This window comes from Anoplophora glabripennis, unplaced genomic scaffold (genome assembly GCF_000390285.2).
Source record: "Anoplophora glabripennis isolate ALB-LARVAE unplaced genomic scaffold, Agla_2.0 scaffold35, whole genome shotgun sequence".
Lineage (NCBI taxonomy): Eukaryota > Metazoa > Arthropoda > Insecta > Coleoptera > Cerambycidae > Anoplophora > Anoplophora glabripennis.
This window is the reverse complement of record NW_019417117.1, coordinates 1,232,390-1,258,445: the sequence shown is the minus strand read 5'-3', so window position 1 is coordinate 1,258,445 and position 26,056 is coordinate 1,232,390. Positions and strand designations below refer to the sequence as shown.

The 26,056-nt window shown below is 32.7% G+C and overlaps 1 protein-coding gene across 4 annotated transcripts in view; it reads left to right on the top strand.

The window, feature by feature from the left end:
• LOC108912459 overlaps positions 1-26,056 on the top strand; it is a 122,793-nt gene that overhangs the window by 13,017 nt on the left and 83,720 nt on the right. For 3 of the 4 annotated variants that reach the window (XM_023455941.1, XM_023455940.1, XM_023455943.1), the window contains exons 2-12: positions 943-975; positions 3,160-3,192; positions 8,928-8,960; positions 10,540-10,572; positions 12,137-12,169; positions 12,294-12,326; positions 16,665-16,697; positions 18,090-18,122; positions 19,781-19,813; positions 21,497-21,529; positions 24,951-24,983. In XM_023455941.1, coding sequence (XP_023311709.1) covers positions 943-975; positions 3,160-3,192; positions 8,928-8,960; positions 10,540-10,572; positions 12,137-12,169; positions 12,294-12,326; positions 16,665-16,697; positions 18,090-18,122; positions 19,781-19,813; positions 21,497-21,529; positions 24,951-24,983 — 363 coding nt within the window. Of the gene's footprint in view, positions 1-942; positions 976-3,159; positions 3,193-8,927; positions 8,961-10,539; positions 10,573-11,497; positions 11,531-12,136; positions 12,170-12,293; positions 12,327-16,664; positions 16,698-18,089; positions 18,123-19,780; positions 19,814-21,496; positions 21,530-24,950; positions 24,984-26,056 lie in introns of all 4 variants that reach the window. The other variant, XM_023455942.1, reaches the window with a different exon arrangement.

The following is a 26,056-nucleotide window of genomic DNA, read 5'->3' as shown; positions in this document are numbered from 1 at the left end:
GTTGTGACAACAAAGGAAGAGACAAAAAAATAAAATTTATTTTATATTTTGAATGAATATAAATACATATAATAACAATTTTGCGGTGAAGCCGCAACAGGTCACTAGGAAACTTTTTTAGTATTTTGAGTTCAAACTCTGCTTCATCTACAGGAAAGTCCATGATGCACTGACAGATTTGCAATGCCTATTTTATTTGTGGCTAGATTTTGAATTTGTTTGAGGATTGCAATTAAGACGGCATAGAACTAACATTAATTTTCATTATTTGTCATTAACAGTTACATGGGTCAGTAGCGTGTATTTGTGATTCATATTTTTTGCGTGCAGATTCGGTTGTTGCAAGTTAACGTTTATTTCGTGTTTCGACAGTTTCATCGCGGATTTTTTTGTCGCATCAGTAAGCCTGATACCATGCTAAACCAGTATTGCGGGATTGTGGAAAAATAATCGAAATTGTTCATTATCAGCCGCATGCATCGGACATTCATAAAACATAAAAATTGGATCATATAATAAAAATACCCAGTAGATCTTCTATAAGAGTCGGTTTGTTTTATACATATGACTTTCGATGAGAACCCCAACCCAACAAAATCGTTTCACATCAAGTTATTTTAAATTTCTTTATGTTTAATACATTAGTGGGTGAGATGAACTGACGAACGAACGAAACCAGGAACTATTACATAAATCTTGATGCCCCTGCTACCTCAGCGTCTTATTTACTAACGGAAGTGTCAGTTATTATGATTGTTTTATTTATTTATTTATTTATTTGTGCATATAAAAACTAATAATGAATTATAGTTCTGTATTGTTACTGTCTCTCATCTGTTTATAACTCGTTAAATAGCCTAACTCTTCTAAATATGCAATATATTTTCCTACTTATGAAAACTTACTGTACACTAAATTAATCAATCTTTTTTTTTCTTGCAGGAATAGCACAGGCACAAGTAATCGACACAAATGGTGAGTAATTATTAAGTTTTAAACTTTAGTGTTGCTAGTGCTGCATAATTGATATAAATTATTGGAAAGGAACACAATAGTGTATTCCATCATTCTTTTATTTCATAAGAACTTACTAGGCTATTGATTATATCCAAAAAAAAAACAGGGTTAAAAGGAACTATGACGTTCAAGCAACTTTATAGCACGAATCGTTCAAAGGGTCATTTTAGATGAAAAACCATGAGTGCTATTAAATTAGTGGGTGGAAATTGGAGATAGGGGTGAAAATGCATCCCTTTCAGTTTTTTAATTGTAGCTCGAAAACGAAGCAAAATTTCGCTATAGTAAAATTTAAAAGGAAAATTTTATTAAAGAAATCGTTAATAAACAATTTGAAAAAAAGCAAAAAATTCGATTTTTTTATTTTTTTTTTACTTTTTTGCCTATATTTTTTTTAAAGTAGATAAAATTTCCTTAAAAAAATGAGGTTGTAAAGTATTTTTGGATGAAAATTGACTGATATATGGCCGCTCAAACTTAACCAATTTTTCGATTTTCCTCGCAGTTACCTTAGTTTTAAGTCTCATTTTTGCAAAAAAGGAAGGAAATAAGACGTTCAAGGATTTTCATAACATGACTTGTTCGAAGGGTAATTAAAAATGAGAAAACCGCAGGGTGCTATTAAATTAGAGGGTTGAAGTTGAGGATAGAGGTGAAAATGCACTTTTGCAGATTTTTAAAAATAGCACGAAAATGAAGGAAAATTTCGGTATAGTTCGTAGGAAAAATTTTGTAGAGAATTGAATTTTTCATCGAAATGGCTTATTTAAAAAATTTAAAAGAAAAATTTTATGGAAAAAATCGTTAATAAACAATTTAAAAAAAAGTAAAAAATAAGATTTTTTAGTTTTTTTTGCATTTTTGACTCTAATTTTATTTTAGTACAAGTAGGCAAAGAAATGTGTAAAAAACGCGTTTTTTTGCTATATTCGAGGTTATATGACATCGCAAATACATTTTTTTTTTCTAAAAATCAATTACACCACTGCAAAGTAGAATCTTTACCCTTCAAGACCCTTCTTTCGATTTGTCATCAAGGTATTTTAATGAACGAACGAAACAAACCACGAACTACGACGTAAATTCTGATGCCCCCGCTACCTCAGCGTTTTATTTACTCACTGAAGTATCAAATTATTATTNGGAAAGTTTCCGTCAAACTTTAATTACTTTAATAACTAACTCTTAGTAGTTATATCTCAAAATTAGTTTCTGATAACTTTTCAGGAACTCAATAAAACAATTAAATCTTCTAAATCTATAAATAAATCTTATCTTGAATAGATCTGGGACCCTAAAATGGGAGAGCGAGGAAAGAAAGAAAAAGTTTTCATTAGCACGTGGTTGTTCAATATTGACGGTTAAAATTACATAATTTAACTGATTAATAAAACTCAAATTGAAATTTACTAAACCGAATACAATTAACAAGATATTTAAAAGTACAATGATTTCGTGCAGGCTTTTATTAAATTCATCTAATAAAAAACTAAATCTTTTGGATTGGCTGTTCTAAACGAATTAAACATCAGACTGGTAGGTACATTGTTACTTCATCCACAGGCCAACAAGGAAAAAACCGCAGAAAGCAGACAATGCGTCTCCAAAGATTTTAGATGCGCTTAATCCGAATATGGTCTCTGAATTGACCCATCGCCCTAGCTTACCGAGATATTCTAAATGTGTAAAAAACACGTTTTTTGCTATATTCAAGGTTTTTTTCTAAAAATCAATTACACCACTGCAAAGTAGAATCTTTACGCTTCAAGACCCTTCTTTCGATTTGACATCAAGTTATTTTAAATTTATTTATGTATAATTATATTAATGAACGAACGAAACAAACCACGAACTACGACGTAAATTCTGATGCCCCCGCTACCTCAGCGTTTTATTTACTCACTGAAGTATCAAATTATTATTATGATTACGTTTTATTTATTTATTTTTTTTGTGTATATAAAAATCAATTCGTAATTACGCTTAATATGAATTATAGTTCAGTATTATTACCGAAATTCACTCCTCTGATTTAATCCGTTTAATAGCCTACCTCTTCTAAATATGCAATATTTTTGCTTTGTTATAAAAATCTACTGTCTACACTGAATTAATCAATCTTTCTTTTTTTTTTGCTTTCAGGACAAGCACTGACACAAACATTCAACACTAATGGTGAGTTTTTATTAAGTTTTAAACCTAGTACTGCAGGATTGACAGAAATTATTGGAAAGAAACACAGTAAAGCATTTCATCAATCATTTATTTCATAACACTTACCTGGGATTGAGTAAATCGTTTTCATAGAACATAATGTAATTTGTTGCGCTTTTCCGTTCAAATTGGAAAGCTTTTGAATACGTTGTTGGTGTTAACGATTACATACAACTACTTTTAGTCGGCGCTACAATTATTTTGTTGATTTCTATGGCTTGCGCGTATTCGTATTCGGAAATAATGCATTTGTATAAACAAAAATGGGACATTTTCATATTACTGTGTGGGGGACGAACACTTATATTTTTAAAATTGATTTGATGAAAATAATAGGGTGTCCTCGAGGATGTCCTACTTGCTCTAAATAGACTTACCAATCCTTTAAAATATCAGTCATTTATATTACCATTTCGTTTTACTATTTACGACCCATAAAATGTATAATTTCTCAGAAAAATAAAAAAGAAACCAGTAAGCAACAAGCATGTTTCAAATACTGTACAAAATAAAATAAGTACCTACAATAGGGAGGATGTTGGCCTAGATGAAAAATCAACTAAATGATGGATATGTCAAAACTTTTACTCGACTAGAGGCGTTTGGATGTTGGGATTGTGGTGAGAAGGGCCATAATAAAGCTAGGTGTCCCAAAGACAAACTGACAACCCCTATCCGACAAGGGTACAGGAAGATTGAGAAAACTAAAATAGATCAGTTTTAGGGGCAAAGACTGGCTATCAAGCCCCACCAACGAAAATTACAGTGTCCCGGTTGCATCATGAGAATACAAGCTTGGCAAAGTGATTGTCACATGGAATTGAATACTGGGTCGTATCACACAATTGTGAAGCCGAATATTCTCAGCCACTGCAAAATTGGAACAATTACAAAGAAGTTTGTACTGGAGACTACAGGAGGTGAAACCTTACCTGTGATTGGAGTATACGAAGCAGAGTTCCAGCTAGGAACGAAAATTTTTCGACATCAAGTTTTGTGGCCAATATTGTTGATGACGTATTAATGGGTTTAAGGTTCATGGAAGACCATGGTTTCCATCTAAATCTACAAGACCTAGTTATTGCTACTGGACAAGATGAATTAATAATATCAGTGTCATTATCTCATGATCAAGTACGAGGCGTAACGGTAAGTGAAGATGTTTTACTCCCAGCTTGATCCGAGTCAGTCATACTTGTGAATCTGGAGAATGTGGATTATGATGAAGTGAAGCTGATTGAACCGGATCTGGAACATCGAAATTTTATCCAAAAAGGACTATTGTTGGCACGAACCTTAACACAAAAAAGCGAAATTCGATTTATGTACGACTTGTAAATCACAAAACTGAAGGACGGAAACTGAGGTGATGTTATTGGGAAATGTCAGTTTATATCGTGTATAAGCATGTGTGAAGACACCCCGGCAAAATCCAACCGTGCCGCTGAAGGTGAAGTTCCTGCCAGCTTAAAGATTTTGGGAGAAAAAGCAAAACCATCCTTGAGCAATCTATAGCTAAGGTGTTTTAAGTATCTTTTATCGAAATACAAAGATGTATTTGTCCTATCAGAAGGCAACTTGGGAAGAACTAAGAAAGTTAATAATTCCACTGTCTAAACAAGAAGTGGAAAACCATCTAAAGAACATGGAACGTCAAGGTATAATTGAACTATCGAACAGTCCATGGAGTTCACCAGTAGTGTTAGTCACCAAGAAAAACCGTTTTACCGTATTTTTTGTTGACTGCAGAAGGGTAAATGACATAACAAAGAAAGACAGCTATCGTTTACCCAGAATCGATGACACTAAAGACACCCTGGCAAATGCAAAATTGTTGTCGACGCTGGACCTTAAAAGTGGTTATTGGCAGATAAAAGTTGATCCAAAGGACAAAGAAAATACGGCTTTCTCTACTGAAGCAGGTTTATGGCACTTTAATGTCATGCCGTTTGGCCTCTGCAATGCTCCGGCCACTTTCGAAAAACTCATGGAGATTGTATTACAAGGATTTATCTGGAATACCTGTCTTGTAGTCCTCGACGACGTCATTATCTTGGGCAAGACATTTGAAGAACATCGATGATGTTTTCGAGAATATTAAGGAGCTAATCTAAAATCCTTCAAAAACAAGTCGAATAACTGGGTCATGTTATATCACCAAATGGTGTTAAAACTGATCCGAGAAAAACTGAAACTGTACGAAGCGGGCCTGTTCCTAAGGACAAACATCATTTAAGAAGCTTCCTAGGTATGTGCTCCTATTAGAGAGATTTGTTCGAGGGTTTGCAGATCTTGCTTGTCCATTACACCTACTAACTGAAAATGATCAATTCTATGATTGGACTCCAAAATAACAGCAGGCATTTGAAAAACTTAAATACCGATATTAGTCTATCCACGACCTGGTGATGCAGATGCTAGCAACACTGGAATCGGAGGAGTCTTACCACAAATGCAGGATGAAGAGGAAAGAGTAATAGCTTACTTTAACAAGGCATTGTCAGAATCGGAGAAGAACTACTGTATGGCCAGGAAGGAGTTCTTAGCCATTGTGAAAACTGTAACGCACTCCCATAAGTATCTCTATGGACAATGGTTCAAACTGAGAACAGACCATGCCTCCTTGAAATGGTTATTTCAATTTAAGAACTCTGAAGGTCAGATAGCTCGTTGGTTATAAATTTTACAAGAATATGACTTCACTATTGAACATAGAAGAGGACGACTTCATGGGAACACAGATGCAGTATCCAGATGACCGTGTCCCGAAAGATGTGCACATTGCAACCGAGCTGAGACAAAAGAATTTGGGAAGAACAGCAATTGTAACGGAAACAACTTACTAAAGACCAACGGAATGATGACACTCTAAAATCGACTATTAGTTGTAAAGAACATGGATCAATCATCGACGTTAAAAGATTACTAGGCAATATGGGACTCCCTTATCTTAAAAAATGGGTTACTTAAGAGGGAGGTGGAAAGTCCAGACGGTAAAGAAGTATGCAAACAGGTCATTCTTCCAAGGAATTGAGTAAATGAAGTGCTGAGAGAAATCCATAGTGGAGTAGGTGGAGGGCAGTGTAGCGAAATTAAGCTTAGTTTGCTCCGCATATACGTTTGTTTACTTATTTGTTTCATGATATTTCTAGAATATGTTCTGTTTTTTCTATTATATTCTTAGAAGCTTAAATATTATTCTATACTGTTCTTAGAAACCCATGGAAAATTTGAAAAACAAGGAAAACTATATAAACGGACACGCTGACGCGCAGGGGTCTTTTTGAAGTGTTTGAGGTTAAATTACATATTATTTGTCATTGTGAATTGTCAAAGTTATAAGCTGTGTGTGTAAAGTTTGTAAAAATTTGTTTTAAATAAAGCAAATTCGGTACAATGTTAATGTGTGAGATGAACTCACAAACGAAACAAACGACAAACTACGACGTAAATTCTGATGCCCCCGCTGCCTCAGCGTCTTATTTACTCAGCGAAGTACCAAATTATTATGTTTCATTTATTTTTTTTGTGTATAAAAAACAAATTTATAATTACGCTTAACATGAAGTCTACCCAGAATCGATGACACACTGTAGACACCCTGGCAAATGCAAAATTGTTTTCTATGATAGACCTCAAAAATGGTTATTGGCAAGTAGAAGTTGATCCAAGGATAAAGAAAAGACGACCTTCTCTACTGAAACAGGTTTGTGGTACTTCAGTGTCATGCCGTTTGGCCTCTACAATGCTCCGACCACTTTCAAAAGACTCATGGAGACTGTATTACAAGGATTTACGACGTCTCGAAGAAAAGCAATTGTAACGGATGAACATTGGGAAACAAAACAACTTAGTGAAAATTGGTCAAACCTATGGGAAATTCGAAAAACAAACTAAACGAGGTATTGGATTCGAAGGTGTTATTTTTAATACGTAAGATTATTTGGACTTTGGACGACGTGAATCTTGGGATACTTTAATTACATATTTTTCAAATAGGTAATTTGATTAAAAGTTAAGTTCCTGTTTTAAGAGATTCATAATTACTAAAATTCGAGCACAACACTATTGTCGTACTACAAAATCGATACATTTTATTTTGTTAATTTAAAAACTGGAAATTTACTAAATATTTCACAATAATAGTTGTATATACATTTACATTTTATATATACATAGGTAAATTTTTTTCGTAGAACAGGTCTGCCGCGTGTACACGTGGTATGCATCAGCAGGTTAAGCGCTGTTGTCACATTGTGATGAAACTCCCCATATGTTAATACTCGCTGTATTTTGAAAACTCTTAATCTTACGCCCCTGTAATATATAACTTTTCTGTTCATTTATGATTACTCTATCGCATGCTGAATTAATGCAGTCAAACTTCTTACACCCTGTATAATGACCTGTTTACAGTCAACGAAATTGATACATTTTTTGGTCTTGAATTAATTTTGTGTAATACACAAAATTGTCAATTTATTGATAATAATAAATTCATGAAGAAATTATAAGATTAGGATCAGCTCCAATTTTTTAGTAAATTCTGGTTACATTTCGATTTAAAGATATAATGCCAACTGTGTTTATGATAAAAATCACTAGACATAATTTAAATTATTTTTAAACTCTTTTAACTCTCTTGAAATTATTGACCGAATTTACTGAGTAGTTAAAAAAATGGGACTTGGTAATACACAGTACATAACATAAAATAATTTTTAAACTAATTTTTTTATGCATTTACAAATTTAAATGCCTTTTTGTCGAAAACGGTTGGCTTTAGACATATTAGCAAGCATTAGCACCTTTTTTAAGAAGAAAAGTTGGTGGAAAAAAATTTAGCCCAAAGTGAAATACACGGTGGCACAAAAAAGTGTAAGCAGTTTAAATGCGCCCTAATGGTCGCTTGTGGCGCCCTCTAGAAGATACAACGAAATCGTCAATAAATTCGAATTCCCAAAAAAAACGGGATACGAAATTTCACGAAATTAGTTCGAAGTTACCGAAATCAACGTTGTATATGACTTTTCCCCATTGATTTTCGTCGTAGAATCTAGTGGTAAAGTTTGGTCTATTCTTTAACGAACACCCTGTATAGTGATATGTTTTTTGGATTTGTCTAGTTTTTTTCAGTACGATTTTTGGTTAGATAAAACTATAGTAAAGTAACCCTTGATTGTTTCTTTTGGTGTAAGGATTCATTTTATTAATTTTAAATTTTTTAATAAATACAGAAAAAAGTAAATTGGTAGGTATTGGTGGGGGCGGGGGAATTCGAGAAACAAAGAAAACTATGTGAAATTTTTAAGGTTAAGTTGTTACTTGTCATTGTGAATTGTCAGGGTTATAAGTTGTGTGTGTAGTGTAAAGTTTGTAAAAATTAGTTTTAAATAAAGCAAATTCGTTACAATATTAATGTGTGAGATGATGCCCCCGCTACCTCAGCGTCTTATTTACTCAACGAAGTGCCAAATTATTGTTGTGATTACGATTTATTTAATTTTTATTTGTGTATATAAAAACCAGTTTGTAATTATGCTTAGTATGAATTATTGTTCTGTATTGTTACCGAAATTCTTTGCTCTGATTATAATTCGTTAAAGAGCCCACCTCTTCTAATTATGCAATATTTTTGCTTGCTTTTAAAAATTTACTCTTTATATTGAATTAATCAATCTTTTTTTTGCTTTCAGGACAACCAGTGTCACAAACAATCACCACAAGAGGTGAGTTATTAATTTATAAACTATAATATTTCTAGTACCTACTTCATAATTGACAGAAATTATTGGAATGGAACACAATAACCCTTCTTGATTTCTTTTTATTAGGATACTTGAAGTTTATGTCCATGATTTACAAGATAATTTAAACCTTTTAAAGAAGAAAATATCAGAAGTAATAGGCGACATAAATGAGGATACAATTCACTTTACGTAATTTAGAAAAAATATTGAAAAATGTGTAACACTAGGAGGACAACACAGAATAGTTTTATCATTTTCTTCAATAAATTATGCGCTTTCGTTGAATTTATAAAATTATTTTAATCATAATTTTCGCAAAAATGTCAACTTTGAGATACGAAGAAAAAAGTTTATATAAACCTTTGTCCGGAAATGCTTCGTTTCTGAGATACATGGTGTTGAAATTAAAATTTTATTTTCAATTTTTTTAAATAACTTATGAACACTCAACTGATTTTCCATTTTGGGCTATGAACCTATCATTTCACGAAATCACACTCAACTGTTAATTACGTATTTTTTCCATGAGGGAGGGACTAATTCCACTGAACTTTGATGGAGGTAATATATACGACATTTCCCTGCTTAGCCGAGAGATCAAAAGAAGGATTTGACCTCTAGATGACCTGCAAATGACCTTCAGAGGTCGGTTCGACCAACAGGCCGAGGGGTAAAAAAAATTGTATCATTCAAATTAATATGTTTGACCTTCATTTGACCTTGATCTAGAGTGATGGGGTCATAGGGACACCAGGATCGTGATTAGCGACCCCAAAAGCATAAAAGTTACCTAGTCTGGGAAAAAGGACTTTTCGATTTCTGTTTGTGGGCCTGTTATCATTAACAGTTGCAGTTGCAATTATTGGTTAGGAGCGTGTAGTTGTGTTTCACATTATCTGCGGATAAATTTGGTCGTTGCAGGTTAACGTTTATTTCGTCGACAGTTTCATCGTGGATTTTTTGGTCGCAATGTTACCATCAGTAAGTCTGACACCATGCTAAAATAGTATTGCCAGATGGTGGAAAAATAATCAAAATTGTTCATTATCTGCCTCATGCATAGAAGTATTACACTCATTGAACCTAAAAATTAGATCATATAATAAAATAATAAAATAATAAAAATATCCAGTAAAGTTTCTGTAGAGTCGGTTTGTTTGATAAGAACTCCAACCCAAAAAAATCGCTTCACATCAAGTTATTTTAAATTTCTTTATGTTTAATACATTAATGTGTGAGATGAACTGACGAACGAACGAAACCAGGAACTATTACATAAATCTTGATGCCCCTGCTACCTAAGCGTCTTATTTACTAACCGAAGTGTCAAATTATTATGATTACGTTTTATTTATTTGTATTTCATTTGTATATATAAAAACAATTAGTAATTAGTATTCGCTTAATATGAATTATACTTCTATATCGTTACCGAAATTCTCTTCTCTGATTATAATCCGTTAAATAGCCTACCTCTTCTAAATATGCAATATATTTGTCTATTTATAAAAATTTACTGTCTATATTGAATTAATCAATCGTTGTTTTTTGTTTTCAGGAGGAGCATTGACACAAACGTTCGACACATATGGTGAGTTTTATTAATTTTTAATCTTTAGTATTCCTAGTACTGCATAATTGACATATAATATNTTATCATTTTCTTCAATAAATTATGCGCTTTCGTTGAATTTATAAAATTATTTTAATCATAATTTTCGCAAAAATGTCAACTTTGAGATACGAAGAAAAAAGTTTATATAAACCTTTGTCCGGAAATGCTTCGTTTCTGAGATACATGGTGTTGAAATTAAAATTTTATTTTCAATTTTTTTAAATAACTTATGAACACTCAACTGATTTTCCATTTTGGGCTATGAACCTATCATTTCACGAAATCACACTCAACTGTTAATTACGTATTTTTTCCATGAGGGAGGGACTAATTCCACTGAACTTTGATGGAGGTAATATATACGACATTTCCCTGCTTAGCCGAGAGATCAAAAGAAGGATTTGACCTCTAGATGACCTGCAAATGACCTTCAGAGGTCGGTTCGACCAACAGGCCGAGGGGTAAAAAAAATTGTATCATTCAAATTAATATGTTTGACCTTCATTTGACCTTGATCTAGAGTGATGGGGTCATAGGGACACCAGGATCGTGATTAGCGACCCCAAAAGCATAAAAGTTACCTAGTCTGGGAAAAAGGACTTTTCGATTTCTGTTTGTGGGCCTGTTATCATTAACAGTTGCAGTTGCAATTATTGGTTAGGAGCGTGTAGTTGTGTTTCACATTATCTGCGGATAAATTTGGTCGTTGCAGGTTAACGTTTATTTCGTCGACAGTTTCATCGTGGATTTTTTGGTCGCAATGTTACCATCAGTAAGTCTGACACCATGCTAAAATAGTATTGCCAGATGGTGGAAAAATAATCAAAATTGTTCATTATCTGCCTCATGCATAGAAGTATTACACTCATTGAATTAATCAATCGTTGTTTTTTGTTTTCAGGAGGAGCATTGACACAAACGTTCGACACATATGGTGAGTTTTATTAATTTTTAATCTTTAGTATTCCTAGTACTGCATAATTGACATATAATATGTGTTCCTTTAAACACAATAATTTATTCCATCTTTTATTTATTTCATAAGCACTTACCTGGGGTTGAACAAATTGTTTTCGTAGAACATATGTAATTTGTTGCGTTTCATGCAGATCGTGACTTAGGTCTAAATAAATGCGCCGTAACTTAAGTTAAGTAGTCGAGATAATAAAAAAAATTTATACAGCCAAATTGTACAACATTTACTCCTCTCCAACTTTTATTAAAGTTATTAAAACAAAAATGTTTACAAGACCAGTCCAGTGCTAAACGATTTTTTTGTCATGTAATGCGCAAAAATCATCCTGTTTGGATTTTTTTATAAACGACATCTTTATTGGATTATTATGACTATGTTTTATTTATTTTTTTTGTGAATATAAAAGCTAACTTGTAATTACGTTTAGTGTGAATTGTAGTTTTGTATTGTTACCGAAATTTTCTCCACTGATTATATATAATCCCTTAAATAGCCTACCTTTTCTAAATATGCAAGTTATTTTACTGTTTACATTGTATTAATTATTCTTTTTTTTTCTTTTAGGAGGACTAGTGGATCAAAGGATCGACACAGGAAGTGAGTTATTATTAATTTTTAAGTATTTCTAATCCTGCATAATTTACAGAAATTATTGGAAATATGTAATAATAAAAATTTACTGTATGTATTGAATTAATCAATTTTTCTTTTTTGCTTTCAGTTGGAGCAGTGGTACAAACATTCCGCACATATGGTGAGTTATTAATAATTTTTAAACTTTAGCATTCCTAGTACTGCATAATCATTGACATAAATTATTGGAAAGGAACACAATAATGTATTCCATCATTCATTTATTTCATAAGCACTTACCTAGGATTGAGCAAATCGTTTTCGAAGAACATATGTATTTTTTTACATTTTTCCTTTCAAATTGGAAAGCTTTCGAAGACTTTGTTGGTGGCAACGATTACATATAACCACTTAACCACCATTTGTTGTGGATTCCTATCAATTGTGTATTCGGGAATAATGTACTTTAGAGCAAGAAATAAAGGTGAAAAATTATTGAGAAAATTACTGGGCGTGATTTTATTGTTGGAAAATCTTGGGAATGATAATACAAGAGGCGTTTCATCAAATTGGTCATGAAAAAAATATAGCGACATTGTTTTTTTTATCAACAAATAGGTAAAAAATTCGCCATTCGTCGTTCGCGTTATTGTAAAAAAACTATTAATCTTAGCAAAAAATGTTCAACAGAAATTTGATCTAGAGAAACTCATCTTTAAAATGAGACTTTATAAGTTAAAATTGCTTTATAAACAAAAAATTTATTGCAAAATTAAAAGGAAAAAGTGCTTTTTCTTTAATTGTTAATAACTTTTTAAATAATTAATAAAATCTTACCAAACTTTCCCAAAATGTGAGTTTTTATACCCTTAAGAGATGTGCAAGAGATGGGCTCGATCGATCAAATAGTTTTTGCAAAATTCCAATTATTTATTTTCAAATGACTATTCCGGGGGCAGGGTTATGACTAAAACGTTCTTTTTGGGTGGTAATAGTTTAAATAACTAGATGGATTTCACAGGGTCTAACGACACTTACAGTGTACAATAATTCAATAAATAAAGAAATGTAAATAAAAAATTTAGATAAATGGCCATGAAGGCTGGCAAGAAATGTAATAAAATTTCTAGGGTCGTATTTAAAAAATTGAAGTTGATGATGGTCCTGGAGAGACGAAACGTTACATATAAAAATTGAGTATGCCATTCGATAGAGGGTAAAGAGTGGCCTTGAGAAAGTGTTCTTCTTTTTTCAATATCACACAAGGCTGAAATGAAACAAAAATGGATTTCCAATATTTCGGTTTTTTTCAAATACTTCGAAAACTGATCATGTTAGCCTTGATTTCTTAGAGGCATAATGTTGGTCCCCTGATTACGCAACCTTGCCCCCATTTAAGCTATACTTCGTGCCTCTTACCGTTTCCGAGATCCCTGTAGTGACAGGCGAATTTGTAACAGCCTGTATCAGTTTATTTTCTTAAATTCCGTTGGGGACACAGAATTTTTTAATGTTTTATTTTCATAATTCTCATAGCCCTCCTCTGGACAGTGTGACATTAAATAATGTCTATATAAGGCATCTTTTTTTATTTTAGTCAGTGGCGTATCATTTATTTCGCAAAAGGTTCTCTGTAATAACAATTCATACGACTAGGTTTTTTAATCAACTTCTACCTGATTCTACCTGATGATATGGCCCAGGATGTTATTCATCATGTAAAATTTAAAAAAAACTAATTGCTATATAGATTTTGGCTAATTTTTTTTTTAAATTAAACACCCTGTATCTTGAAAGTAAAGCATCTGTTGACCAATTTTTATTAAAGCTACTGCCATTAATTTTCGTCATAGAATCTAATTGTGAAAGGACCATTCTTTAGCAGACATCCTGTATATGTATAATGCAGTTCTGTTAGAATATGTTTTTGAAATAAAGGTTACTAATAGTATAGTTTTCCTTTAATTATATTAGAAAAGTTACTTTTTTGGTCACTTGGTCATTTTTTTTTTAATATTTTGTGTTCAAGCTCTGTTATCTACAGGGAAGTCCATAGTACACTGACAGATTTAAGCATGTAATAACTACTTTATTTGTGGCCAGATTTTGAATTTTTTGAAAAAATTAAAACATGTAATAAAAATACCCAGTAGAGCTTTTGTAAGAGTCGATTTGTTTTATGCATTTGAGTTTCGACAAGAACCCCAACCCAAGAAAATCGCTTCACATCAAGGTATTTTAAATTTCTTTATAAATATACAGTATAGCCCATCGAAAACGTACCGCAATGCATTACAGGGTAGTAATGAACTTTTCGGCAAAATCCAAAAACAGGTAAAGTTTGCTTCTGAGGGGGACAACTTTTGGCGCAAAAAGCATAGCAAAATCTTCAACCCCCTAAGTGGGGGTGCCATCCCCCAAATTTTTTTAAATGGGAATGGGGGTCAAGTGGGGGGTCATTAGAAAGGGCTTTTAATTCTCTATACATCGATTCTTACTTTTTGAAAATCGATCCATTATTTTAGAAAATATGCAGCTTTGAAAATACGAACAATATTTTTGACGAGAAATGCGAAAATCGATTTAATTTTACTTCAAAACTTACGGTATTAGCTTGGTAAATTCCTTCAAAAGAATTCTTTTTTTTTTTCTGATTTGCGAATTCTTTAGCCTGATTTTGGTGAGCAAAAAATTGTCCGCTTTTTGTTTCGTATTTAGATAGGCCACAAGAAGTTGCTAGATAACTGTCTTGTGACTTGTAGTTGAAGAGTACCAATACTGCCGAGTCTTTTAAATTGATTAATTATGGTGTACTCAATTCCAGAAAGAGTAGAAATTATTGAGCTTTTTTTCAAAAACAATGAATGCGGAAATCGGGTCGCCGAACTGTTCAACCAACGGCATCCTGAGAAACATGCGTCTGGAAAAATTGTTCGCGAATTGGTGGCCAAATTTCGCGAAACTGGCTCCGTTCATAACAAAAAGAGGCAGGTTGAAAATCCGGTACTAAATGAACCTACGGAAATAGCGGTATTGGGGCAAGTGGCAATGGATAGTACGCTGAGTACAATGCAATTGGCTACTGCGACAGGAGTGAGTCGTACAAGTGTCCAACGAATATTAAAAAAATACAAATTCCATCCTTATAAGATTCGGCTAGTGCAAGAGCTAAATGAAGACGATTTTGATCGTCGTTTGCAATTTTGCGAAATAATGACTGAACGAGCGATAAACGATAATTTCCTCTTTAATGTGTGTTTTTCGGACGAGTGTACGTTCTTCTTGAATGGTTTAGTGAATCGCCATAATTGTCGTTACTGGGCTGATACCAATCCAAGGATTTTCCATGAGACACACTCCCAACACCCCCAGAAGTTGAATGTATGGGCAGGTATTTTTGGAAATTCCATTGTAGGTCCTTTTTTCCTTCCTGGAAATTTGACAGGCGATATGTACTTGGATTTACTACAAAATGTCATCGACCCAGCTCTAACAAATATCATAGAGGACGACCCTGCTTACAATGAACACGAACTGATTTTCCAGCAAGACGGAGCTCCTCCACATTACTCGCTCAATGTGCGCAATTACCTAAATGAGACGTTTCCAGGACGCTGGATAGGACGAAGAGGTGCAATTGAGTGGCCCCCTCGGTCACCCGACTTAAATCCTTTAGATTTCTTTCTCTGGGGGCACATTAAAAGCAAAGTTTACAGCACTCCACCTGATACCTTGGAAGATCTGCGAGGACGAATCATTAATGTATGTCGCGAAGTAACACCGCAAGTGCTCCAGAATGTTCGACAACGGTTTGAAGACAACCTGTATCATTGTATGCAAGTTGGCGGACAACATTTTCAGCATTTACTTGACTAATACCGTAAGTTTTGAAGTAAAATTAAATCGATTTTCGCATTTCTCGTCAAAAATATTGTTCGTATTTTCAAAGCTGCATATTTTCTAAAATAATGAATCGATTTTCAAAAAGTAAGAATCGATGTATAGAGAATTAAAAGCCCTTTCTAATGACCTCCCACTTGACCCCCGTTCCCATTTGAAAAAATTTAGGAGATAGCACCCCCATTTAGGGGGTTGAAGATTTTAGTATGCCTTTTGAGCCAAAAGTTGTCCCCCTCAGAAACAAATTTGACTTGTTTTTGGATTTTGCCGAAAAGTTCATTACTACCCTGTAATGCCTTGCGGTACGTTTTCGATGGGCTATCCTGTATACATATTAATGCGTGAAATGAACTGACGAACGAGCAAACCAGGAAGTACGACGCAAATCTGGAAAGCCTCGCTATCAGAGCTTCTTATTTACCCACCAAAGTGTCAAATTATTATTATGATTACGTTTTACTTATTTATTTTTTTTACGCTTAGTATGAATTTTAGTTCTGTATTGTTACCGAAATTCTCTCTTCTGATTATAATTCGTTAAAATATGCAAATTTTTGCCTACTTGTAAAAATTTATTATTTACATTGAATTAATCAATCTTTCTTTTTTTTGCTTTCAGGAGGATCTATTTCACAAGTAATTAACACAAATGGTGAGTTATTATTAATTTTTAAGTTTTAGTATTCCTAGTACTGCATAGTTGACTGAAATTATTCGAAAGAAACACAATAACGTATTCCATCAATCATTTATTTCATAAGCACTTTCCTGGGATTGAGTAAATCGTTTTCGTAGAGCATATGTAATTTGTTGCGTTTTTTCGTTCAAATTGGAAAGACGTTGTTGGTGTTAACGATTACATATCGACGCGTTACTACAAAAATATGCTGTCTCAAATTTAGCTTGGAAAGCATGCTATCTAAAATTGTACTTGGAAAAGATGCTACCTACCTAAAATTGCGTGTGCTACCTCACAATCAGATTGAGCTGGGAAAACATGCTATCTCGCAGAAAATTAAGTTTGACTAGAAATTTATGCTGGCTGCATTGGCGTTGAAATACACATTGAATGATTAAAATCGTGTATGTACTTCTAATAAACTTATACAGGGTGGCCAAATGAAAACGAAACAGAGCCATTTTCAGGAACTGCGTCAAGATTGTAGAAAAACACTCAGACCCGTCGATTTTAGATTAAAGGGGGATTAAAATCAAAATTCTTAATAAGTATTGGGCGGAATTATAAAATTTAAAGTCTGTTGTAAAGAGAATTGTAATAACTTTCAAAAGAAGTATTACTCAACCCCCAACGCTATTTAAATATTTTGGGGTGATGCTTACCCTTGCTTGGGGGTGAAAGTGGCAGAGTCAAAAATACCAGCAAAGAATGTCCCCCTTTATTCTAAAATCGACGGGTCTGAGCATTTTTCTACAATCTTGACGCAGTTCCTGAAATTGGCTCTGTTTCGTATTCATTTGGCCACCCTGTATAATATATTTTTCAAAAAGTAAGGAATATCTATGTTCAGGTACAATGTTTATTCTATTTTTTTAATTCAACCTTTTTCAATTAATTTTGTTAACTTAAACTTAAATAACAAGTTATAAAAAAATTGTTGGTTATTAGCCAAATGCATCGGGGTATTACAATCATTGAAAATAAAAATTTAATCATATAATGAGCATATCCAGTAGAGCTTCTGTAGAATCGGTTTGTCTTATGCATTTGACTTTCGATGAGAACCCCAACTCAACAAAATCGCTTCACATCAAGGTATTCTAAATTTCTTTATATAAATAAATAAATCCTGATGCCCCCGCTACCTCGGCGTCTGATTTACCCACCCAAGTGTCAAATTTTCATGTATATACAAACCAATTTTTAATTACTCTTAGTATGAATTATAGTTCTGTATTGTTACCGAAATTCTCTCCTCTGATTATAATTCGTTAAATAGCCTACCTCTTGTAAATATGCAATATTTTTGTCTACAAAAATTTACGGTTTACATTGAATTGATCAATATTTCTCTTTTGCTTTCAGGAGGAGCAGTGACACAAGTATTTGACACACAGGGTGAGTTATTAACTTTTAAACTTTAGTATCCCTAGTACTGCATAATTGACAGAAATTATTGGAAAGGAACACAATAATGTATTCTATTTTTCATTTATTTCATAAGCAATTATTTGGGATTGTGAAAATCGTTTTCCTAGAACATATGTAATTTGTTGTGTTTTTCTGCTCATATTGGAAAGTTTTTGAAGACGTTATTGGTGTTAACGATTATACAGGGTGATTCACAACTTATCCAAAAAAAATTGGGAATAGATGCAGCATGAGAAATGGAATCAATATCGTAAAAAAATATTTGTAAAATCCTTATAGTTTCCGAGAAAAAAAATATAGTTATAGTACATTCATCCACTACATAGCTGGACAACTGTAGTCTCTAGCGTCATTCGCCACGTGGCCTCAGCGACTCCGAATACTGAATTCGGATTTTGCAATCGTTGCGATATTTACCTGTTATCTGTGGTGATTGCAATACCTAGGTTTTTAGTAGTTAGTGTCAAAAATGGTTTGCGTGTACTCGGAGTTGATGGATATCGTTTTAATTTATGGTGAAGCATTTGTGTTATGGTGAAACAAGACAACATTTGTGTTAGTTCGTAGAAACTGAGTACAACAAACCCAAATGTGTTTACACATCGGTGGATAAAATTTTGAACAATTGTTGTAACATCGGGTATGTCAAATTATTTTATTATTTAAAAACACAAATTAATTTTATTAATTAATAAAGGCAAAATCAGTTTAATTTGCCGATATAAAATAGGTGCTATAAAATTCTATTTACATATTTCTTTCCTTGCGAAAGTTTTTGTCCGTTTTTATCACACTGCCATGCCGATCGCATTGTGCGAGGTCAGGTTTTACAGTGGACCAGTTTCCAGTACCGTGCAGAAGTGTATTTTTAAATCATTTTCGAACTGCCCTTTTTGATTTTTTCTTTACAAAATTGTATTTGTAAGGGTCCCCTGTACATCGAGATTTTCTTTTAGGATAAGTTCTGAATCACCCTGTATACGAGTATAACCACTTAGTCGGCGTTACCATTCCTTTGTTGATTCCTATGACTTGAGTATTCGTACTCGATAATAATGCGTTTGTATGGGCAAAAATTTAACGTTTTCATATTACCTGGTGGGGGACGAACACTTACGAGTAATAGGGACATGATACATCAAATATGGAATGATCAGTTTTTAATTTTAAGTTTAGTTTACCATTGACAGTAAAACAATTTCCACAACTGACTTCGTTCACACAATCATTTTTGGTATGGCCATATTGACCACATTTTAAACATCTGTTGGTATCACATTCGGAAATTTTGTATTCAGAGTCACCACATTTAAAACCATCTAAAGAAATTCACATGCCCAAATATTCTGGAAGGAGTCCATCCTATGCTCAGTCTTCCTTGTTCTAAAATCTTCTTCTGAAGTGTCAAATTATTATGATTACGTTTTATTTATTTTTTTTTGTGTATGTAAAAACCAATTTGTAACTAGGCTTAGTATGAATTATTATCGTTCTGTATCGTTACCAAAATTCTTTCCTCTGATTCGTTAAATAGCCTGCCTCTTCTAAATATGCAATATTTTTGCCTACTTATAGAAATTTACTGTCTACATTGAATTAATCAATGTTTCATTGTTTGCTTTCAGGAGGACCAGTGACACAAACAATCTACACACGTGGTAAGTAAACTTTAGTAGTCCTAGTACTGCATAATTGATTGATATTATTGGAAAGGAACACAATAATGTATTCCATTATTCATTTATTTCATAAGTACTTACCTGGGATTGAGTATATTATTTTCGTAGAACATGTGTAATTTGTTGCGTTTTTCCGTTTCAAATTGGAAAGCTTTTGAAGACGTGGTTGGTGTTAACGATTATACACTCTGTCCTAAAATGATGGAAAAAGTTGCTAAAACAAGTCAATTAGTAAATAGAAATTGTCACTTTCCTGCAAAATTTTCTATTTTTTTAGCCATTTTTGACAGACCTTTAACATTCAAACAGATCTGTACATGGGTATGGTTAAATAAATATGGGAACAAGTTTTTCAAATATTTCAGTGACGAGTTGCTGCGTTAGCGACAGTACCTGGTACATTCTATCAACCTCTTGGTTCTTCAATTGATATCGGAAAGAGTATACCATCAATAAACCTGACACCATGCTAAAACAGTATTGCGGGATGGTGGAAAAATAATAATCATCTCATTGAACAGAAAAATTTGATCATGTAATAAAAATACCCAGTACAGTCCTGTGGTCGTCGGTTTGTTTTATAGATTTGACTTTCGATAAGAACCTCAGCTACAAGAAAATCGCTTCACATCGAGGTATTTTAAATTTCTCTATATCGGGGTGTCCCGGTACTTCGTCCCGTCGTTAACAAGTTACGGGCCATTACAGGTGAAAATTAAAAAGTTTTTTTATTTACAATCTCTAAACAATTAACTTCAGCATGATACAAATTTGGTGATCGATAACACATGCGCACAGCTTGATTTTGATGTTGTAAGTGAAACTTCATTATGCCCAGAACGCCAGGGACGGACTATGCCCAATGGTTAACAACCCAGAATTTTTGCATAGATGACGATCGAAATCTGCCTGTATTAAAAATAACTTCTCCTGAAGAATTTGGTAAGGCTAATACCTTCTTGCTTCAACTCGGAAAAATTAACAGTTTAGGAAATATGTGTGATTTTGGTCACATGCACATCGACCGGCACCATTAAAAAAAAATTAATTGGTCATAAATACTATGTTACAATCGTACATATTTTTAAAATAAGAGCATAGAAAATTTTACTATCTGCTAATGCAATTTTCACTAACAAAATTTGACAAACACACTTTATACAAAACACAAACTAGAAAAACAAAACAAGAATAAGTTTAAGTTAAAATAATAATTTAAAAGAAAGAAAAATGAAAGTAGCTTTTTAATTTTCACTTTTAAGGAGCCGTAACATGTTAACGAAGGCCCGTACGAAAAAAATATAGATGAAGAACTGATATTATTTTGACCTCATCTATTTGTACTCGATTATTTTGTACCAAGTACCGGGACACCCTGTATAATATACTAATGCGTGAGATGAACTGACGAACGAATTTTATTATTAATATTATTATTAATTAATAATTAATTTATTTAATCAAAAAATTTTTTTTGTGGATATAAATATCAATTTGTAATTACGCTTAATATGAATTATAGTTCTGCATTGTTACCGAAATTCTCTCCTTGATTATAATTCTCTAAATAGCTTACCTCTTCTAAAAATGCAATATTTTTGTCTATTTATAAAAATTTCCTGTCTACGTTGAAGTAATCAATTTTTTTTTTTTTGCTTTCAGGAGGAGCAGTGACACAAACTATCCACACACAAGGTGAGTTATTGTTAATTTTTCAATTTTTGTGGTCCTAGTAGGTACTGCAAAATTGATTGGAATTATTGGAAAGGAACACAATAACGTGTTCCATCATTCATTTATTTCATAAGCACTTACCTCGGAATGAGCAAATCGTCTTTGTAGAACGTATGTAACGTTGTGGCGTTTTTCCGTTCAAATTTGAAGACGTTGTTGGTATTAACGATTCCTATGACATGCGCGTATTCGTATTCAGAAATAATGCATTTGTGTGAGCAAAAATGGGAAGTTTTTATGCGATGAACACTTATGTTCTTGTAATTGAATTGATAGGAATAACAAGGCGTCCTCGAAGATGTCCTCTTAAAAAAGATCCTCTTAAAGATGTTGCTCTTAAATAGACCTATCAACCCTTTAAAATATAATCATTTATGTTACCATCTCGTTTTATTATCCGCGAAAGAAACATATAATTTATCATCTCTCAAAAAAATAAAGAATAAACGAAAATACAACTTTTTATACAAGGTATAAGTTTGAATAGAAGTCACATTTATAGGGAGGTTACATTTCACCTAGAAACATATAAGTATATTTTCTTAAATTCCGTCGGAAACAGAATTTTTTAACCTTTTTTTTCATAACTCATAACCCCGTCGCTGGACAGTGTGACATTGAACAATCTCTCGCGTTAGTCGCAGTGCATACACACTTGATTACTACGGTATGCGTTGTTGTCAAGGTTTTACGAAACGCACACATTACGAAACACATAAACGAAAAAACAGCAAACTCAAACAGTAATAATTAAATAATGATAAATGAATTACAAAAAATAAGTAAATGTTGTGAAGCTTGTGTTTGTTGTGCACTCATATGACATTTGTAAATGTGGTGGGTAATTTTCGAGTATTAGTACCAGGATTCTCTTAAATCTTGAATCAGTCTTCCACACATTTTCTTATTTCTTACTTGTCTCTCGGGATAATTCATCTGATAATCGACTTCCTTCAGCAGCATCCTATTCGCTGAGAAATAGTGGACTGTATCCATATCAACACTTTCTTCATTCGTTTACATGATTTTTCATAATGTCATTCAGAGACTTGTAAATGAAAACACAAAAATACACTATACCATCACTAAACATTGAAATAAATAACTTTTTTCGAAAACTATTATCAAAAATCGACATTTTGGTTAAATTCAGTTGACAAAGTGAGTCTTCTTTATCACTTCGCTACAAAATACTTTTTTATCTTTCACTTATGCTATATAGCTTGTTTATTACTAGGAAACGGAATAGGAAAACAATGTCATATCGCTCTAGGAGGAAATAAGCTGACCTAAATATTATCGCCCGCATTTTGACCCTGTACCCTTCTTTTCTGCAAAGGTAGAATAGTAAATGTGCCTCGTATAAATGAAGCAGACAAATGAAAGTACAAAGTTTATTAACTTTAATATTTGATATATAACAATAATTTGCTTTAAATTAATAACAAAAATCATTTACAACTGTCTTTAAAAACGAAAGTACAATTTGAGAAGGAACCTTTAACAGTAACACCAGAAAAACTACCTAAATTTTCTTTGCCATCGAATAAATGTTGTTCATTTTCCCTCACAATCAATTCAGAAAAATTATCATCACTAGTTCTTTCGACTCCTGCTATTTTGTTTTTGGACGTTATGCTATCTTCAACATATCCTGAAGCTACAGTATATCACTCTCCCATTTTCCGTGTCTTTTCAATGTTATCATATCTGCACCTGCGTCTATGAGAAGAGTTGCCGATGTACGACGTAAACAATGACCTACGTATATTTTAGCATCTGCGTAGCCGAGATATTTTGCAACCTGGACGGTATGCCACCGAAGGTATCCATACAATTGGAGAGCATGCATTTCATTTTCTTACACAATAGTAAAAGATTTTGGTACTCCAGTTTTTGTATTGTTAATTTTTACTACAACAACGACTCCTTTTCATCTACACCATCTATCGAGAGCTTTACCAAATCATCTCTCCTTAATCCTCCAAAAACACCTATTACTAGAACAACCTACAATAGCAAAAACCTATTAAGCACATACAATAATATAGCAAATTATTTCCTAATTTCAAAAGATATGTATGACTTGATGCTTCTCTAATATCCTCTCTTGTCAATATCTTACATTATTTTGGCATATATCCTTTCGATATTTGCTTCTCCTACATTTACTTTTCTGCGCACTAATAATGTGGTCTTCAACATTGAAACTTTGTACACTATGTATTAGAACTGAATGATTCTGACTAAAAGACATATAAAAATAATAAATTATCACAAGCTATAACTATTTCTTTAAAGTGATAAAAGGTAATGTATTACACACCAGTTCTTGAAAATATCCTATTAATATAGTTTCACTAACAGCTGTCACTGAATTTCTGTTTGTCCAAGTCTCAAAACGTTTATATTCTTTATCATAAAGTAATTTAGATCTTTTGGGCAGTAATTTTTCATTGACTTTATTGGCTGTAGCAGCAACTACTGCTGGAATATTATCCATTCTGCCTTTTCAATATATCGCCTCAGAATCAAACATCAAACTATCAAAATCAACTTTGCGGGTGTCGTTGATACATACTTCTGGAATACATCGTTTCCATTCTCATTTACATTTAATTATTAAATTTAAAATAAATATAAAATCAGACGTCTAAATAATAAATATAACGCTGAAGGCACCATGGGAGGTACTAGGATAATTATGCTGTCAGTTATCGTAGCTTTTAGTTCTGGATGTTCAATGAGGCTGCTGCTGTAATTGTTTAAGTTTACTGCGCACGTTGTGTTTTTGGTAAATTCTGTAATCTCTGATGGAGATGGTAACAATTTATTTGCGATTGAATATTTTGTCGACACTTTGATCGTGAATTTTTTGCTCGCTAAAATAGTATTGCGGGATGGTGGAAAAATAATCGAAATTGTTGATTATCAACCAGATGCTTCGGAGTATTACACTCATTGAACATAAAAATTAGATCATAAAATCCGGTACAGCTTTTGTAGAGTTGGCTTGCTTTATGTATTTGATTTTCGATCCCATTTTAACAAAACCGCTTTACATCAAGGTATTTTAAATTTCTTTATATTTTATTAATGCGTAAAATGAACTGACGAACGAAACAAACCGCGAACTACGACGTAAATCCTGATGCTCCCGCTACCTCATCATCTTAATTTGCTTGTGTTTAATTATTATTATGATAACGTTTTATTTATTTTTTTTTGTGCATATGAAAACCAATTTATAATTATGTTTAGTATGAATTATAGTTCTGTATTGTTACCGAAATTTTCTCCTCTGACTATATTTCGTTATATTTCTACTTATAAAAATTAACTGTCTGCATTGAAGTAATAAATCTCTCTTTTTTGCTTTCAGGAGGAATACGGTCACAAACAATCGATACAGGAGGTGAGTTATTATTAATTTTTAAACTTTAGTGTTCCTATTACTGCAAAATAGACTATTTTAGTGTGATGTCACATATTTAGGCAACCGGCAATATATTTTAATACCGAATCTGACCCTTCTGTCGTATTTACATAGATACTATAAAACTGAACAACTTCAAAATAATTTATTTTTACAAGGATTTAATGTCATTTTTGTTTCATTCCTTGATTATCAATTAAAAATTGTTAATTTTGTTTCACTTTTTAGTAAATGTTTTTTTATTTTTGTTAATTATATGCATGGGGAGTAAAATAATTGAGTTAGACAAAAAATTGTTTGTAATAATTGTTGTGTATAATACCTAGTACAAGTAACAAATATACGAGATACTTATTTGCTTAAATTCGTAACACACTCAAGGTAGGTAGATCTAGGTGGTAGACTACTATGTGAGAAACTGTATCGTGTCTTGACTCCAAGACTCAAGACGTTTGGGTGAAGACACGATACAATTTCTCTCATCCTTAAGTTTGCTAAGGTATGCTCAATATTATTATATGTAATGATCATAAAATAATATAATGTAAATATAAATTGCAGTAAAATTAAGAGTATAAAAAAGTTTTCAATAGGCATAATACTGGTAACTAATGAATGTTATGAAAATGTATTGTGTACTCCCTGAAGATGAATTTAATAAACGAAACATCAGAGATAAATATCTTGTCTCAATAAATTTAACCTTGACATACCAGTAAATTAAATAAAAAATCGAGCAATTTTAACTTACACGTACATGTTCAGATTCGGTTGGAATTGATATTCCAATTCAATTTTTCTTCTATGGATTCTAATCGATATACAGATTTTCGGATGTACAGTCGGCGCCACCCAAATGTGAACGGCAATATTGTACCGTGTAATTTATACTTCAAATCATAGTCGTAAAATTCAATAGTTGTCAAATATACATATACAAGGTGTCCAGAAACTATTCTGCCAAACGAAAACTACAGGTACTAGAGGTTATTTTATATCAATTTAACTAAAATTACCTTAATCCGAAAATGCTTCCTAAGTGAGCTATAGCC